General features: G+C 44.1%; 1 protein-coding gene across 1 annotated transcript in view; it reads left to right on the plus strand.

Moving 5' to 3' along the window:
* The first annotated feature begins 1,154 nt into the window (after window positions 1–1,154).
* The window catches only part of WNT3A (Wnt family member 3A), an 87,183-nt gene continuing 68,897 nt past the window's right edge, over window positions 1,155–19,440 (plus strand). Inside the window, exon 1 of the mRNA XM_057402794.1 lies at window positions 1,155–1,255. Within this exon, the coding sequence (XP_057258777.1) occupies window positions 1,185–1,255 (71 nt within the window). The 5' untranslated portion in view covers window positions 1,155–1,184. The remainder of the gene's footprint in view (window positions 1,256–19,440) is intronic.

Below are 19,440 nucleotides of genomic sequence, written 5' to 3' on the forward strand. Positions count from 1 at the left end.
GCGATCCACCTCCACCCCAGCTCACCCCCCACCACTGCCACTGAAAAGAGAGAAATTGGTTACAATAGGTAGAGAAAGAAATTAAAAAAGAGATCAATTACTAGTGCCCGGTGGGGTGGATCTGGTGGATGAAGTCGTTTGCAGCAGTGCCTTCGCAAAGTCCAGGGCTGGGGCTCCTGTAAATTGTGATGATCTGGACGAGCCTTACTGAGATTTGCACGGAAGAAGTTGATTTCATAGCAGATGCCTTCAGTGGAGCTCTTGGATATGTGGCTGGTTGGACTGGTGGGGAAGGGGGGTGGGTGTCGGAGGTGTGTGTGACTGTGTGCGCGCGTGCATGGCTGGGTGAAAATCTTCCTTTTTTAATGAAAAAAGGAGGAAAAAAAAAAGAAGAGAGATAACCAACAGATAGTTTCTGGAAAGTTAGTTCAAATGCGTCCTGACCGTCACCGTGAGGAAACAGGGGTATGAGAAGACAGAATGGCAAGAAAGAGCAAACCGAATAAATAATAAGTAAAAAAGAAAAAAAAAAAAAGAAAAAAAAAAGGAAGGGGAAAAAAAAAAAACTTAAAAAAAAAATCACACTTTTTTTTTTTTTTTTTTTTTTTTTTTTTTTTTTGCATTTTAGTAGCTTCGACCCAGGGAGTGAAATCCGGGCAGGTTGTTATAGCTACCCAAATCCACAGGGGTCCCCCCTGTCTATTTAAACCCCCTAAATCTTCCTTCCCCTTTTTAAAACTACATTTTATCCCTTGGCTTGTGGGCCAACGTGCCCCCTAATGAGTATTAAAACACTATCTCCTTGCAATTAGCTCATTCCTGACTTCACGCTCCTGATTGACAGAACAAGCCAAAGCATCAGAATTCTCCCTTTGGCAATAAGTGCTGATTGGGTCCTTTTTAAGAGAGCTACTTCAAACTTTTTTTTTTTTTTTTTTAATATTTGCCTTCAGTGTCTTGGCTGAGAGAAGAGTTTTTTACCTCTCTGAGATTTTTTTTTCCTTGAGAGTAGTAGAGGAAGCAAGAGAGGATTTACCTGGTCGGGTTGAGTTCACTTCATTTGACTTTTTTTTTAAATTATTGTTATTATTATTATTAAAATAATCATCCTGCCTCAGAAGAAAGGAAGGTTTTTGGCAACTCTGGTTAAAAAAAAAAAAAAAAAAAAAGACAACTTTTCATCAATGGCCTCTTTTGGATATTTCCTGTTTCTTTGTGGGTTGAGTCAGGCTCTGTCAAGTTACCCAATCTGGTGGTAAGTTTTATTCTTCTTCTTTTTTTTTTTTTTTCCTCTCATTTTCATTTATTTTTTTCCCCTCCTCTGTTTTCTCTGCAACCCCTGCGCTTAAGATGACTTGAAATTCTCCTTTCGTTGCCACTCAGCTAAAGAGGTGGGATTGTTCCAGCGCCAGCAAGTTCTTAGAACCTGCATTTCACCTTTTTTATTTATGCATTCACTTTGTTTATTTTGACTGGGTTATACCTGATCTCTCCTTCTCCTACTGTAAAAGAGAGAGAGCGAGCGAGAGCGATCGGAAAGTTATTTTTTTTTTAAGTGCTTTGATCCTCTCCTGTGAAGAACAAAAGGCGCTGCCTGAATTAAAGAGATAATGATACAAGTTGACATGAGCATTTCAAGGTGATTTCGAGCTAGTCAGGTGGAAGGAAGGGGGAGAAAGGATGAATTTTTTTTTTTCCCCTTCGCTTTAAGGAATATTTAGGGAGAAAGGAAAAAAAAAAAAAAAAGGGAAAAGAGGGGGGAAAATGAAAGAGAAAGGAGATGAGAGGAGGCTGAACAACCTGGGCTGGCTGTGGAAAGGCAGAGCAGGGAGCAGAGACCGGTCTAGGGGTGGTGTGACCGGCGCTGCCCAGCGCAAGATCGGCGGGGACCTGCGCACCCGTTTCCCCCGGGATAACGCGCTTTCTTATCCCGGTTTGTTGTTTCTGGTTTGGGTTTTGTTTTTTTTTTTTTTTTGCTCTTTGCACCCTACGCCTTTAAGAGCTTTTTCTCTCTCTCCCCTACAAAAAGCAAATGGTGCTGGGCAAGGCATGTAACTGCAAGATCTGCTTTAATTACCCCGCGGAGGTAATTGGGCTCAGGGAAGCCCCAGAGCGGGCCGACTCTTGCTCCGCCGGCACCGGCGCGAAGGAAGCGTGGGGCTGCGCGGGTGTGGAGTGGCCAGCCCCGCTCCCCGCGGAGAGGAGGCCGGGGTGCACGGCACCGGGAGCTGCTGCGCAGCCCGGGCGGTGCTGTGAATAACTCAGAGGCGTCCAAAAGATTTTGCTAGTAATAATTAATTGTTTTAAGTGCATTTAATGTGTGTGCGTGTGTGTGTGTGTGTGTCCCCTTTCATCTGGCGAGGGGCGTTAGCGGGGTTCAGGTGCGATCGGAGGCGAGCGGGGGCCGCGGGCGCGGTACCTCTGCGCTGCCCGGCGGTGCAGAGGTGAGGGTGTTGAAGGCAGTCTCTCCAAAGTATTTCAGGTATGTCTGAAAGCAGGGAATTCGTTGGGATGGGAGAAAAGCAATAAAATGCAAATGTGTTCTTGGGAAGACAGGCAGAAAGAGCACCTGGACGGGAGTCATTAAAAAGCAATCTTTTATTCCCAGCCACCATCTAACTTATAATTAGAAACTCTGGTTGCATTCCTGATTGGAGAAGGAAACGCATTCCTCTAATACCATCATAAATATTCCCTTGTCACCCACCGAGGGGAGAGGAGGGCAGAGCGGCCCCGGCCCCCCCGGCTCCCGGTCCCGCTCCCGTTCCCACTCCCGTAGGTGCGGGAGAGGCTGCTCTCGGTAGGGAAAAGCCGGGAAGGAGGCGATGGAGAGAAGGGCAGGCAGTCTCTTTCCAAGCCGGGGCATCAGGTGTGTGCAGGGGGGGAGCTAGACGATGACTCTTTGGGTTTGGGGGGGTGTTTTTCCCCCCTTTCCAATCCTTCCCCTGTGCCAACCAGCGGTTTTAGACTTTTCTTTCGCAGAGACAGCAACCCTCCCTTAGGGCATGGAAATGCAAAGGAGGTTTTGATTGGGGTGGGGGAGTCGGAGGAGAGGCCGGGTGTTGCTGCATTGGCTGCCTAAATTCCCCCCACACACCCCTTTCCCTCTTTATTTATCCTCAAGCAAGATATAACCCCTTGGCTACCCCATGGCTGGAGCTGGGGAACAGCTCTGGGAATTGGGGATGGCAGGTAGCACAGGGTCCCGCGGACACAACTGTGCACATCCCAAAATCCATTCCAAAAGTGACCTAGTCAAGGAAAGCCTGCTTCCAAGCTGGCTTATTTAGCAGATTGATCGTTCTGCTTCATTTTATTTTAATTTAATTTTGGTCTTTTCTTTCTGCTTGATTATTTTTGCTGTTGGTGGTGGTTTTCTTTTCTAAGTAACTGCAGTGAGGGCCAGAGATTTTTTAGTATGATTGCACAAGCAACAGGCATCCTACCCATCCCTGTTTGAAGCCTCCCCTGTATTAGCTCATAGCAACTTCACTGCTTACAGCAGAAAATCTGTAATTTACCCACCCTAGTGTATGCCTCCCCCCCTCCAAATAATAGTTTGTAATTAAAGCGTAAACTCACCGCAAAGCACACAGAGCTGTGGATACTTATATTTCTTTCAGCTTCAAGGCAGTCTGAGCAAAAGCAGGGAATGAGGAATGATACTCTCCAGTAGGTTTTGGTTAATTATTTTCCCAAAGGAAAGAAATTAGGGGAAACATCAAGTGTGGATTTGTCAGGGGGAGCAGTGGGCATGAGTTACCATAATTATTGTCTACCTCTAAACAGAGTTCCTTATGTGGCTGAGCTGTTTAAATTGCCATTCCTACTGTGGCATGGGGCACCTGTTTAAAATCAGGCTGTGCAGTGCCAGTGGTCTCCGCATAGATCTGGATGAGTGGTACCTTTGGGAAAAGTTCAGTGGTTTAAAAGGGAAAGATTCCCCAGAGCAGCAATGCTCTCCTGATCTGTCCATGTCCTTTCAGTGATGACTGGGGGGGTAACTTCCTAAAACCAGAAAATTCCTAAATAATGTATGTACAAAGAGGGATTAAATAGGCTTTAAAAACAATTATTTAAAAATAACAAAATGAGAGAACACCATTTCCCATCGGGACTAATGTGGCAAGTTTGTAGGGATGCACTGGCGTGATTTATTGCGGCACAGTAACCCCATGGGACCTTCTCCAACACTGTTCAACCTAAAGTAGCTACTGGTAGCAGCAACAGGCTCTTCCATACCCAGGGTGGGCAGATTAAGAGCAAAAATACATTGTTTCTTGTTGTTTTGTTTGGGCTTTTTTTCCCCAGATGTTAGTGCTGTTCATTTTTTGGTTTGTTTTTAAAGAAAGGAGAGAGAGCGCAGCGACTGCAGGAAGTCTCAGGAAATGCAGAAGCAGAATTCACAGGTGGGGGAGGATTAGATGTAACCTGTCCCCTACCCTGTGGGGGTCTGGGGTCCATGCAGAGTCACAGTAACAGCACAGACAAAGCTAAAACTTCTTCCATCTAATTTGGTTGACCAGCTGACTGTACATGCAACAGAAAAAGCTTTTTGATTTGGTTTAGATTATTTTTTCATCAGTGGCATGTGGCCTGACTTGGTCTGAGGACAGTCAGAGTGCAGAAATGATTCAAAAGCAAAAAAGAGTTTGGTTCAGGAGGGGAAAAAAACCAGCAATAAACACAGAGCTTCAGTACTGGGAATCTTAACCTCCAGTAGCCCAGAAGGCTGGTACTAGGGGAGATGATAACAGAGAGGATAGCTGGGCTGAATTAGCAGTACAGGCAGACCTCTTCACAGTGGAGATGCCAGCTGGCATCTCAAATGTCGTTATTCCTGGGATCTGAGGCAGCGTGCTGCACACTGAGAGATGTAGAAGGTTAAAGTATGTGCCTGGAAAGGGACTGGAAGAGGATGTCTCACAGGAGTAGACAGGCCCTGGCTGGGACCTGATGTGGTCGCATTGCTTTAGGCGGCAATGTCTATCCCTTCTTCTGTTCCCACTGGTAGTGGTGGAGTTCCTCTCTCCTCTGCTGCTCCCTGTAGCACCTGTACCACATCCTAAGTGCGGTAGGTGGAGATTGGCTCCATAACAAACTGGTCAAGGAGGTGAGCCATAACTGCTAGTACCAGAGTGAATGCAGAGTTAATGGACATGCCAATCTGGTATTTGTGGATGTGAAAGATGTGTGTTAGGAATATTTTCCTGGCTGCAGCCTATGTTTCCTCTTGGCTTCTTATTGCTTGTTCCCCCAGACTGGTCACAGAAGCTCTGCTGGCTTACTCACCCACATGGGATGAAGTTGGCCAAAGCCTGTGATGTTCTGCAGTAGCTATTTTATAGCTCATGAAGATTGGAGAAAGTGATCCAAGAGATCTTTCCATATCTGTTGTTTTGCAGTTCAGGAAACATAAGTGCGGGGGAGCATGGTGGGAGGGAGTGTTGCCAACAGAAAGGCAAGTAACCCAGTAGCTTTACTGCAACAATACACAGGTGCAACACCTGAACATGTTCCTGTCAGAGTCTGATGGCATCGCCACAGTAAGAGCTGTGATGGATGAAGTCCTGGCTTGTGTTCTGGTTCAGGTCTCTCCTGGGATCTGTCCCCCTCAAGGTGGGTGCAACAGCCTTCTGTTTATGCCAGGGTGGGTGAAAGCCAGGCTGGATTCTGGATCCCAAGAGAAAGCTGCTTTTCCATCTGTTGCAAATCCTAGAGAAGCAAGTGTGGAGTCTTGGCAGGCTCCGCACCTGAGAAAGCAAAGCTTAGGTTTGGCACAGAACAACTGTGTTAAGTGAGAGATGATCATCCCTCGTTAGCCAGGAGGGAAGCAAAGCAGTTGAAGGTCACCCAAGGGACAGCGTGAACCATGTGTGTTGGCACCAGAGCTCCTAAAACAATCTCTAGAGCTCGGAAGTATGAATTGCATCTACTCACTTCTCCTCCGCTCGATTAGCTGGAGTCAAGGATTTTGACATTTCCGAGGTGATGGCATTCATCTTCATTTCCTCTGTAATGCAGCGGGTTGTGAAGCAGTATTAAAGAGTTGTCGTGTTCCTCTGCAGAGGTGGCTCCATTTCAGCTTTACCCAGTGCAATCCCTGTGCATGCAGCCCTCTCCCACCCTTGCCCCAAGGCTTGGGAATTGTCTTTATACACGTGTATCTGTGTTACAACAGCATCTTACATGGCCCTGTTTTGCCAGGTAGTGTATAATCCTGGAAGGATGTTTTAGCCTACTCTCAGATAGGAAATCACCCACCAGCTTACATTTTCCTGAGCACAGCATGGGTGATCTTCACCAAAGCAGCAATGGGGATAGAGCGCCACTGGGTCTCTAGGGGATCTTGCTGTGTAGATGTGAGTGGTGAGAAATAGCTCTTGCCTCATCCACGCATAAGATATAGTGTGCAAAGGGTAGGGGAAATATTTTCCCATCTCCATTTTTTCATGGTGGGACTGGAGGAACAGACTCTAATGGTATTTATGTTGCTCCTGGCATAGGCAAGGCATGGAGATTCCATGCTGGTGAGATTAAATGACTGAACCAAGATCACACAAGAAGCCTTTCTCATGGCAAGAACTAAAAATTTTGCAAGGTCTTAGCAAGAAGTCCCTGTTTCAAAACATGGGGAGGGCTGTGATTCTCCCAGAGAGCACAGTGTGTGCTAAAGAAGAGCCCTCATCTACTTAGATTTTAGTCTCATTTTATTAAATTGTGCTGTCCTGCTACATATTCATGGCTTTATCTTTTTTTCTTTCAATTTTAAGAGGACTTTATTAGATAAGTTAACCTGAAAACTAGCAACTTGATATTCAAAGCATTGGATGAATGCATTTTATCAAACAAGCAAGCCTTTCCTAACTAAGATAAGGAACAGTGAATCATTTTCCTCCCCAGCCCTTTTCAGGTAGCCCCAGAGGCAAAACATGTCCTTTACAGATATTTGAACACCTCTAAGACTTCTCACCTGAAAACTTTTGAGCACTTACTAACATGGCTTAAGCTCTGGTATGTGCTCAGGAAGGGAGAGGATGTTTTTCTATTTCAATTTTGCAGGTAAGCAGAGGCAGAAGAATTTAAAGGCCCTGCCCCAGACATTGCAATGAGCCTGCAGTAGGGCTGGGTGTAGCACTAAGATCTATTGAGAGTAGGTTAGCCTTTTCTTTCTCTCCCTAAAGACATCTCTGCACTGGCCTCATGTCCTTGAGTGCTATTGCAGTGCACAGCACCAGGGCAGGGTAAACATAGGACTGCAGCAGGAGCAGGAGACATTTATGAAATGGGTGGGTCCCGTTCTCCTCTCTGAGCTCATGTGCCAGCATGATGACACATTTCACTTGTGCACACAGCATCTCTTTTTCCAGATTCAGCTCTACAGCTGGATCTGCTGTAAGTAGTTGGTACAGGGGGATGGTCATAACCTGGCATTCTGGCATTCTCTTGGCCAAAAAAGACTTTTGACTTCTCCCTCTGAAGGGTCAAGCTGGAAGAACATTGATTTTTGCTGTGGGGTTTCTCATAGGAAAGAAAAGTCGAGGATTGCTGATTGTACCAGGGGAAAAGAGGCTCCATCCCAAATGTATAGGAATCCTTTCCTGCTTGCATCCCACTTCCTCCAACTGTGATGAGCCAGCTCATCTCCAGCCCTGCAGCACTGCTGCTGCTTTTCCAGATAGACTGCTAGTCTCCACATCTCTTCCCACATCACCAGTGCTTTGCATTGGTGCACAGCAGCAGGTGAAGGTGGCTGTTCTGTGCTAGACTCCATAAGAAACAAATGTTTTTGCTTTGTGTGTTTGGGAATGCAAGGAAAGCCCAATGGGACAACTATGGGCTGATGTGCCAGCATTTGCTTGCTCAGCATTTGTGCTTGCTGTACTCGGGTGCATGACTCAAACAGCCCAGCCACATTTCAGGTGGCTTTATTGGGCATAATGATAGCACTTAGCAAGCATTGCACACAGGGGGAATCCTCTGGGCTCTGAGTCACAGATGCTCTATGTGGACAGCTGAGCTGCACACACCATAGTGAACACAGCTGGTTGTGCACTGAGCATCCAGTTTCATCCCCAGGGCATCCTGCGAGCAGGGATGGACTAGTCCTACTCCCATCAATATCCATGCTGAAATTTCCTTCTCAGAGCAGTACTGGACTCATGATCTTGCTCTGGATCTGAAAAGAAATGCTGCAGGGCAAAAGAGTGCAGCTGGGAAGGGAAGCGGAAGAGCATGCAGGAGGTCTGAAGACTGGACCAGAAAGGCTTTCTAGGCTCAAAATAGGCACTCACTGTCTTCTGGTAACATGGAGCTTGGTGCTTTCTGCTCAGTGAGGTGGTGGCAGGTGCTGGTGTGATGGCACTAGTTAAAACCACTGAAATGTAGTGGAAAGGAAGAGGAAATTGTGGGAGAAGTATTGGCCAGAGCACGTATGTCTTGTCCAGGTAAGGCTGGGTAGGGCACAGACTCAAGGCTGCAGCAAGAGCTGTTCCCATCCTGTTTTACTAAACCCATCTCTCCTTTGCTGACACCATCAAGAGCCAAATGAAGGCCCAGGGTCCATAAAAGCCAAGGCAGTCTACTGGGGCTTAGTACTGAAAGGAGAGGAATACTCAGGGAAGTCTTTGAGGGCAGGTGCCCTTCCAGGATGGGCTTTGTTGAATCAGGCTCAGGGCTGGTCTTGCAGAAAAGTCACTCCTGAAACTCTAAACCAACTGCGTCCAGATAGCCCAGGCCATTCATAATGCTTTTCTTCCCTTCAGTCCCTTTCAAAGTAGCAAAGTTTGTTTTAAATCCTGTTATCATCTTAACACAACATCTAAAAATTCATCAGTTCACTCCAAATTCCGCTGATGCTTGCAAAAAACAAGGTGAGGGAAGAAGAACCAATACATCCCTTGTTCTGAACTCCTAACATAGGGCACTGCTTTTAAAAACAGCCTGTAAACCAGAGGAGAGCATTATGCATCACAAACGTGTTGTTTGTCTCTTTTCCGTGTTTGTCACCTGCATATTCACAGTTCCCTTCCTACTTGGATGTTGCTGACACCCAGAGAAAGCTTTGCATTTGTAGAGCCTGGGCCATCAAAGGAGTTCAAGGTGCCTTTGGTCTTCTTATCACAGTTTCCGTGCTGGTATAATAGTCAGTTACGCTTTAAATTAGTGTAGTGATAATTCTTAGCAGGGATGCTGTTGCTCTTTTCTAATATGCATATTTCTCCACACTCTGTTGGTGTGAAATGCTTTTCTCTGATTGCATCTTTGCTCTAAGGCTTCACCAACAAGGTCATATCATAGCATGTGGGCTGGTTCCTTTTTCACATCACAGGCCTCATAAGGCATCCCGGCTGTCTGGGATGATCGGTTCTCCCCTTCAGTGGAGGCTCAAAGTGTGTTGGAGCAGGTTTGCCAGGTTCTTTGAGCTCAGATCATGGTAGACCTTCACGTTTCTGGCATGGCCTTATGTGTATCACAGGTTTAAGAACTGTCCCAGTTGCCAAGCATCAACCCTAGTGTTAAGCTTGTCTTCCAGGAAAGACATCTAGTCCAAAAATGAAGATGCTCAGGGTCCCACTCAGAGCCTATGCATAGGTTCTACTTCCAGGTAAGATGCTTGATGGGATCCTGATTGTCCTCAGAGGTCTCAGAGTCAGGGATTGTATACAACCCACTGATGACGCACTCCTCACTCAGCAGCAGATGGAGGCCAGTCAAGAAAACTTTACAGTATCTCAGTAGCACTTGATGCCTCTCTGCAGGAGAAAGCCTTGGGGTGGAATTCATTTTACCCATTATGTATCTGCAATTTCGATGTCTCCATCCAAGCCAGGTGCTCTTCGCTCCTTTCATTGATGGGAAGTGGGCACTTTCTTATGGTGCAATGCTCATTAGACTGAGCTTGACTGGTTAAAACCTCTGCAGCTGTGAAGAAGTTGAAGCAACCAGCTCCACCACTGTCATACAGGTTTAAGTCAGATTATATCCAAAACAGGGATATAACTCTTTGAGAGTTTCTTCATTTACTTCTTTTCTAGCTGTTAAAATATAAACTCTAATGACCATTGCCTGGCATAATTTCACACAGCTAAAATAAAGTCATGGACTTTTTCTTCATCATTCTCCTATGTTTAAATAAGCTCTTCAGTGCACAATGCTCATTGGTGTATTGGAATGTCTGCAGCCATGGTATGTTATTGCAGGAATGTGCATGCCATCCAGGCTGGTACTAAAAACTTCTAGGCCATCCCTTTCCTCAGCAAATTCACATCTTGTATTTTGTCATGTCTCAGCATAGGCTAAGAAGCTTAGGTGTATTGCAGCTTTCTCTGTAAGATATTTAATCCTGACTCTAATCCAGCACACTGAAACATATCCAGTCTCCCATCATCCTCCAACCACATCCACAAGTCACCGTCACAAGCTTGTGATATAACTTTAGATTAAATGGAGGTACAAAACGCCTTCCTTGCTTCCGTATCATGACAGTTATCTCAGCAGAGGACATAGCAACTCTTATTAACGCTAGAGTTGTATCTTCTTTCAGACAATTCCTCTCATTTTGTTACAGTTCTCTGAAATCAAAAGCTTTTATTTTTTCCTAGTCTGTAGCTCCTAAATTCACTTTCCAGGTTGCTATTTCCTCTGCATGTCTGTTGGAAGATGCAATTTTATGGCAGAAGTTATGCACGTTGAGGTTTCCAAGGAAGTTGCTGTCATTCAGCAGAACTCACATTGTGGCACAGAGCAGCAAGAAAAGGCAGAGCCCATCTCTGCTATAGCCAAGCCTGAGAAATGAAGCCAAAACAGCCAAGAGTAGAGTAGGAGTTTCTTCTCTTTCCAAAAGGGTGCACATTGCCTAATAGAGATATTTACAAGGGGGTGGGAAGGCAGGAATGAAACTCCTTGACCAGTTGCCATTCAGTTTGTCCCGCTGCCCCCAGAAGAACAATGATAGAACCTGTTGCTAGACAGTGTTGTGTGGCATGACAGAAAGCTACTCTAAATCCTTTGCAGTCTGAGGGACGCACTTAAGGGAACCTTTCCATTTTTTCACGAACCTGCAGTATCTGGGAAGAAATGGGACATTCCAAGCTCTCTCTGGACAGGTAGGGCCCCATCCAAATCCCAGTGAAGACTGGGGAAATACCAGTGGGCATCAGATAAGATTTGTAGAATTTACTGTGACACCCACAGTTCCTTTAGAGGCATAAAAATCTAGTTAATACTGGGTTTGGGGAAATCCAGACTTAAATCCTACCCCTTCTGGGGGGAGAATGATACTGCAGCTTTAGTAGTCTGTAGCCTAGTTTCCCTCAGAGTTATTGGTGACAAATAAGATGCAATTCATGTGATGTATGTTAGATATCTACTTCCAGATGAGATGAGTCACATCCCAGCTGTACCAGTTCTCTCACCAGAAGATCCTGGATGACTAGGTCAGACAAAGATATCTCCTTTTAGACAGACGAATCTATCTGCCTTTATTTTTCTTTTTTTCCTTTGAGTACATTCCTAAAGGCTAGGAACATGTAGGCATTCTGTGATCTAAATACTCATGTAGAATACTGAAAGAGGAGACCTCCACTAGAAGACTCTTTTGAAAATACTGGTGGGTGTTGCTTTACATCTTTAATGACCGAATTGCCTTTAGACAACTATCATTTGAAGTCCTGGCATTGCATTCCATATATATATAACAGAGCTGAGCAAAAATCCCATATTTCAGAAAGGTGTTTGACAGGAATTCAGTTTCTTGCACATTCTTCCATGGGAAGAACAGTTCAGTTGCATTTGTTGTGAAATTGCCTTACTGATCCAGAACAGGAGAACTGGGTACCTCATTTGACCCCGCATACCACTAGGCTAGCCCATTCACCAGCTCGCTCATTTTTTTTCAAGGCCTGGATACGCTTTCATTTACAAATAGTGTAACTGGAAAGAGAAAGAAAGTGGCAGCCTGAGCTCCAGGGCCTGAAATTCTTTTACTTCAACATTAGCAGAGGTGTGGTTTGGTCACCATCTGGAAAGATATGATAGTGGAAGTGCTCAGACAAAGCAACAGGAGACTAAGTGGGAAAAGAGATAAAAGTGAATTGCAAGGCTATTTAGAAACATAATTCTTGCTTTATGCCTTAGATATATGGACTGCATTGCCATAATCTGACCACTTAACTAATTTTACTGAGCTGCCCCTTGTCAGTGGATTGCAGTGAGTAGTCCATGAATACTCTTAGCTCATTCTGAATGTGAGGAAAAGTGGATTAGCATTGTTGCTTTTATTGAAGTGCTTATTTCTCCTCACACGTCATAGAGAGAACAGAGGTTAAACAGCACAGATTTAGCTACCTGTTAGGCACCTTAGGTTACTTGAGATGCATCCCACTGTGGGTTTGCAACTATAGGTACAACAGCTTCTAATATCATCAAATCATTCAATCCAGAAATCATCTCATCCATCCTCATATGTCCCAGGCTGGATTAAATAGACCTAAATCAGAATTGTGAAGAAGTAATGGATAAAAGAGGCAGCTAGCACTGAGTCATTACTAACAAGAATATCATCTGTGTAAGAAAGTAACTTACTGGATGACAGCCTTTTTTTTAACAGGACGGGTCATGGATATTAATGGATTGATTACAAAACCTGAAAGTCACTTAATGCAGAAGACTAAGAGCATAGTGGGAGCTGGTTGCCTGGAAAAGTATATGGTTCAGACAGATGGGGCAAACGACTGAGGACTGAGTCGAAAGAGAATAGATAAGACACATTAGCAGAAGATTGGGAATCAGACAGGGAAATGCTAATCCAGTGGCTACTGAAATCCTTGGTGCAACTTGCCCACAGGCATATGGGAAGTCTGTGATAGAAACCAGAGTTGAGTCCATGAGTCCTGCTGACACAATGTGTAGTCTCAGTGAATGGCAAATGAAGGGTTCAAGTTTAGTCATAATACAGGGCAGTGTGCTGTCAGTACAGCTTTCTGATATTGCCATTAAAATTAATTACATATAAACTGTCATGTTTACCAAAAGACTCTCCAAACTGTAGTACAGAAACTAATTCAAGGGTTAAATAGTCTATCATACATTTGCAGTCACAGATACAGGGGTGGTGTCTGCCACCAGCAGTGATGAGCTCCTGTTGCTTCTGACAATGGTACTCAGACAAAATAAACTGAGAAATTCTTTCCTGCACACAGGTTCCAGGAACTGGGCAATAAAGGCTTTTGTTTGGATTCTTGCATGCAAGAACCTAATTTGTCCATCTCTAGTACAAGCAGGGTAGGGCAACGTGCAAGATCTTGGCTATCTAATGAACTGCTGTGATAAACTAGGGGGGGAAGGCAACTCAGGCTAAAGCACATCATTAGGACATAGGACTTTTAGTCATATCCCTTCTTTACCTTTCACAAGCCTAAACAAACAGATTGGTGGTCTGGACAGAGGAGAATCAGAAAGCTGGCAAACAAGACTGTTTCCTACAGTCTCTGGCAGAAGCAGGCTGCGCACATCGCATTTCAATATACAGCGTGGGGTCACTGAGCAGAGCCTGAAGTACACGAGCAAGAGCTGTGCTGGAGTTACTTTTGACTCACTACTGAAAAAAAAAATACCCACTAAGGTGAGGATAACATCCAGGGCAGCTGGACACATATGAGTCACTATGACAGAGACCATGAGTGAAGTGTTTAAGTTTGCTCACTCTGATGCAGAGATGTACATAGTGCTTACGCACTGCAGCCGTGCTGAGCAGGATTTGTCGTCATACTCTGTCTTAGAGCTGGACATCTCATCTGAGGTAGTCATCTAAGTTCCCCTCCTAGTCAATGAATGAAGGCTGACACTTCCTCACTGTGATTCATCAGACCTATCTTTGATGTCAATCTTTGGATGCAATGACTCTCTCTGTAGCAGCCAATCTCTCTGTGCTGGTTATCAAGAGAACAAAGATGACTAGTTGAGTGCCTGACTTCTCGATAAACAAGGTTAGGTCAAATGCTCTAACTCTACCATGGCCAAATCCTTATGTTCATCCTGCCCACAGCTGTAGGCCCATGGACAAGGAATTTCTATTTCTGCAATAGTCCTTTCTGGTTTTCTATGGTGCTAGCCTACAGTGCTAAGGCTGATTCAAGAAAAGTGCTCTTGCATAAGCATCATTCACCAAAGAAACAGTCAGTTGGACTGATTTTTGTAACTGGTGATGAGCTGCCAAGTGGAGGCAGTGACAGAGACCACCCTCAAGGCTGGTCGTGATTCTGAAATTGCTGCTGCAAGAGTCCCCAACTCATATTGTCTTCTCCTGAGGCTGAGATTTTTATGGCTCTGCTGACCTTGCTGATAAGATCTGTACGAATTTATTCACACACTTGTGCTGTCTAGTCCTCAAATTCCCAGACTGTTTCTGTTAACGTGAATAAGGAAGAGTTTCGCTTATCTTATATTTCCTTGATCTTAAAGATGTCAGGAAAGATGACTAGGATTTTCTTTGATGCCAGAAGAATATGCCAGCATCAATATAATGGAAGAGTGAAAGAACTGATGTGAATATCCCTCTACACTGCCTAAATTTCAGGTCTCTACATAGGTTTTGTTATTAAAACTCTTTGGGTGCTAAGTTAGGCTTGAACTTAGCCTTAGGCACTGCAAAGTAAGTTAGACTTTATTATTAATATAAGGAAAGGATAGATGAAGACACCTCAGGTGTTTTTTGTGTGATTTTCAGGCAGTGTTGGCCCTCTTCTATGGGAAATTCAGGTCCTTCCTAAGAGTGTTTAAAATGCAGACCTGTAAGTGTAAGTAGAGACCTTGTGCAAAAGGACCAGTGTCCTTCAGGACATGTGTTTCATGCTACCTGGCTGGCAGGCTAGCAGCAGGGCAGGGACAGACTCATGGAAGAGCTCTCGGACATATTTCTCCTCTACTCCATCTCTTACAACTGGTTTCTGCACAAGCCAAGGCTTAAGTAACCCTGCTGCCTGTCAGTCTGTCCCCATGATGACGTTTGAACCTATTGGCCTAATGAATTTCATTTGGCAAAGGTTTTCAAAGATATTGGATACCCACAAGTCTCACAAAAACTGGCAGTTAAGTAGCAGGGAGATATGACCCTCCGAGAGGGAGAGGCTACAATGTGTGTGCATCTGTGCGCAGGCCCTGTGTGCATGTAAGTAAGCATGCACATGTGTGCCTGCATACGTGTGTGTGTTCACTGTTCCCTGGACATCATAAATCCAGACAGAAGGAAAGAGAAGCCAATGCTCACAAGTTTCAGTGCCCACAGAATAATTCCTTGCTCTATGTTTTCTAGTTCTTCTTTTTTTTTTTTTTAAATCCATTCATCTGTTTCTTCCCCCTTCTTTCTCTTTCTGGCTATGTCACTTGTGGGAGGAAGGAGAAGATGAAGGGAGTGAGCCATGCCATGAACCTCTTGATAGACAATATTGCATCATATGACTGAAGAAGAGATGAAGCAAATGAACCTTCTCATTGGGTTCAAGAAGGATGAGGGCTCCTTTGCAGCCCCAATTTGTCTCCATACCAGGACATATACCATTGTGTTCCTCCTCTGGTATGCACCTGACAGCACAGATATGCATTGCAGGCATTTTGGTAGAAGGTCACAAGATAGAGTGAATAAAAGTGATGAAGGCTTTGTGAGAACAGTTAGCTTGTGTTTTGGGAGCAGTGAAGCATAACACCTGCAGAAATTCTCTGGTGGATTGGTGTTGGCTGCTACCAGTGACATCACCTACAAAAGGCCAGTTAGAAACTACCGTGAGGATTCTCTAGAGAGAAGGAATACACATTATGAAGGATGATAGTTATATGCATATATAATGCATATGCCTAGGTACACATACGTATGTATATGCATAGCCAGCTACATGCACATATCCCTCTCCTTAGCTTTAGCTTCTACTCCAAAGACAAATCAAACTCGAAGGAAATCTTCCCTTGACTTTAACAGACTTTGGAGCAATCTCTTTGTCTCATGTCTTAGACTGTGAGCTCCTTTAGGGCTTGATTCTGCAGGTTGCTTCATACTTTGATTCTGGGCCAGGAAAGTGCTCCTTAGCCTTGTGTTTATCCTTAAATATCTGGGCAGTTCTGCTCATTTTCTATGCACAGGCACCAAGCTGGGTCACACAGGTTGAGATCAAGCCTAAGAGCAGGGAGTCTTTCCTCTGTTGGGCTGGTACACAGCACATTATTATACATGCCATCAGGGACATACAGTAATAATGTATGTAAATTGCAGGCATATCTCAGTGCCATCTCCAATCCCATTGCAAGAGAGAGAAGGAGCCCAGTTAAGGCTTGTATATATCTGACAACATGGAGCAAAACTTGGCTAGGAGCTAGATGGGGTTTTGGGGCATGCAAAGACAGAATTGCAGAACTTTACTGTGTATCCTAATGGGCTTCAGCACTTACAAAATCTATCCATATACTACCTATCCTGATCTTCACCCAGGTTGTGGGTATGATGGGTGTTGAGAGTTTCTGCTCTGAGCTCCAGAGGATTCTGGCTAATCTCCAGCGTTGGCCAGGATTCAATCAATGTGAATAATTGATTGAGTAGTTCTGTGGAATAGAATAATGTTGGCTATGTTGTGCTACTGAGATTTGAGAAACTTGGGTTCAAAACCCTGCTTCAAATCAAGCAGAGGAAACTTACGAAGCTCACTTTCCCATACCATGGGTAAGTGCCCTAACCAGTAGGTTGCTGACTATGAGTACAAAGGGGACATTGCGTCCTCTAACTTCACTTTGGGAATGGCACCTTAGGGGATGGGCACATGAGCAAATTACCACAAGGTAAGTTAGGGTGTGAACTAATAAGATGCCAGTTTTTCTGTGGTAACTGCCCGTGTGAATGCTCTTAGCTGCAATAAATACAAGATGGTTCATATATACCAGAGGGTAAGAATGTTCACATGGGTGTTACATGTCTCACACCCTGGTTTGACTCCTAGTAACTTGGGTCTGTGCCTCTAGCCTTAGTACCTTTGAGAATGCATCTTGAAGAAAAACATTAAGCTCTTCCTTTTTTCAAAAACCCTAAACCTGCCATTTCTATATTTACAATTATAATTATTTTAGTGCATTTTTGGTTTGCCAGAAAGTATTTGCTGAGCTTGTCTCCACTGAACTCTTTTGGCAGAGCACAGTTGCACCTGAGATTCATGTGGCCAACCTTAGCCGACATGCGCAGATAGTCTACTGATGCCTCACAAGCTCTGTAGTCAGACACCTTCTGGGCATTGACATAATGTTAATATTCCCATTTCTCATAGCCAGTCTCTGAGTCCTGAAGAGGTTTAAATATGTGGAGGTATGAAAGTTAGTCACATAAAACACTATTTAGCCACTGAAGAAGAGGTGGTGCGGCTGGAAGATGAGCAGTGCTTGCAGGTTGCTTTGAGGTCACTAGGTGCTTACCGCTTTTTCAATGCACTTCCCTTAGGCCTCGGAAATGGCCACAAAGGAATACAGCAGCTCTGGAGAGAAGACCTTAATTTCATTTCTTGGCAAACTGATCTGGGATTGCAGAGATAGACAGCTTTGCCTAAAAGCAGGCTGAGCATAACTGCATGAGCCCAAGTGACTGAATAAGGGAAAATGTCTTTAAAATGTTCCAGGAACTGGACTCAATGTTCCAGTCAAGAAAAAAAAAAAACAAACCAAAAAAACCAAACCAAATCAAACCAAAAACCAATCACTTGTTTAAGGGGTGGAACCTTGTCTTGTGATGATCCCAAAGGCTGGCTGACTCAAGTTCTCTTGAGGCATCTCCTTTCAAGTTAGTTTGAGAGGATTCAATTCATCCTTAAGGAAGCATTCCACCAACCTGGGACAACTCAGTTCTTAACATAAGGCTTTCTCAGAAAGTTTAAGGACACACACTGTTCCTAAGCCTACAAGGATTTGTATTTGTACTCTATTGGGTGACAGCACACTCCTCTAACAGATCTCTCTATGGAATTCACTCAATTTTAGCCATGTATTGCTTAACTATCTGAGCCAATCATCTTACCTCCCCATAGAAAGATGGGCATCTTCTGAAGGCAATTCATCCTTCCTGAGATAGGTATCTTTTTAGTGGATGTGATGAATCACTGTCTGGAGTTGCCTATCTTTCTCTATCCACTCTAGAAACAGCCTAAACACCTACCTTTTAGACAGCTAAAGTTGGGAGGTATGACTGAGTGCCTAAACACCCAACAAATGTCATTGATGTGATGCCAGTTGGTGTCTGGAAGGCTTTTATCTCTATTTTAAGAGTGGCTGATGAGAAGCCTTCAGTGTTTGTCAAGTCCTTGACCTTCCTTGTTGATTTTGCCTGGAGATACGAGGTAATAGACCCAAATCCTTTCTGGTGCAAACAGCTCAACTCTTCCAATTGAGGCACATAAACAAACTGAAGTAGATACTTCTCTGCAGACTTCAGGAGAAAGAAAAAGCTTGCCATTAAAATATATTTTAAAATGAAAACTGAATGGGAAGGCAGGTCAACTCCATATACTAAAAAGGCCTCAGAAAGAAATGAAAATTACCACCCTTCCCATGGAAAGTAAGTCTTACGTTCTGTCTTCAGGTTGAAGCAGAACCTGCCAGTTTTTAGCTTTGGGGTGAACAACAGGATGTTAATCAGGCCAAAAATTTGACAGGGTTCAAGAGGATTTTTCAATAGAGTATTTTTAGGCAATATTTACAGAGATATTACAGACATTTAGAATTGTCATAATTAATGACATCAAATATTGTGGGGCTTTTATTTCTGGGCTTAAGGTGATATCTGGATATCAAAGACCAGAATAAGATTCATGCAAGGAAACACTGTTCCACAAATGTCCTGTGCAAGGTACTTACATTTTCTTCTGAAGCAGCTTGTCCTGGCCACTCTAGGAAGGGATTACTGGCCTCCGGTCTGTTAATTCACGTTTTCTTGTAGAACTGGAGCATTGTTACAAGCCTGGTGTGCAAAGTGTTAATCCATTTATGGCTGCAATGGGGACACTATGATCTTTATAGATAAAATAGAAGCAATTTTTCATCACTGCATCCTTGAGAGGGTGGCTGATGGATTGTGACTAGCCAATGGCTCAGTATAACTTTGACAATGTTTGGGAGAAATATTAGGCTGAGTTGCCAACACTGCATGCTATCTATGCTGAAAGGTGATTTAAAAACTTCTTCCTCTGAACTTGCTGTGTAATTTTTTTTGTGAAAGTGTATGGCTCATGAGAAGTATAGGATTCATCTTAGCAAGCTTCTGCTATCTGGAAATTTAACATCTAGTTTATAGCTTACATGTAGACTACTTTTGTAGGGTCTAACTCCCCCAGAAGGCAATTCATCCCACCTAGACGCTTATTTTAGGACAGAGCAACTCGATCTTCTGAGGCCCTGATCTCTCTGTTAGGAGGACAA

Source organism: Pezoporus wallicus, unplaced genomic scaffold (genome assembly GCF_028554395.1).
Source record: "Pezoporus wallicus isolate ANWC-B61680 ecotype Strahan unplaced genomic scaffold, APGP_CSIRO_Pwel_v1 contig_8057, whole genome shotgun sequence".
Taxonomy (NCBI): Eukaryota; Metazoa; Chordata; class Aves; order Psittaciformes; family Psittacidae; genus Pezoporus; species Pezoporus wallicus.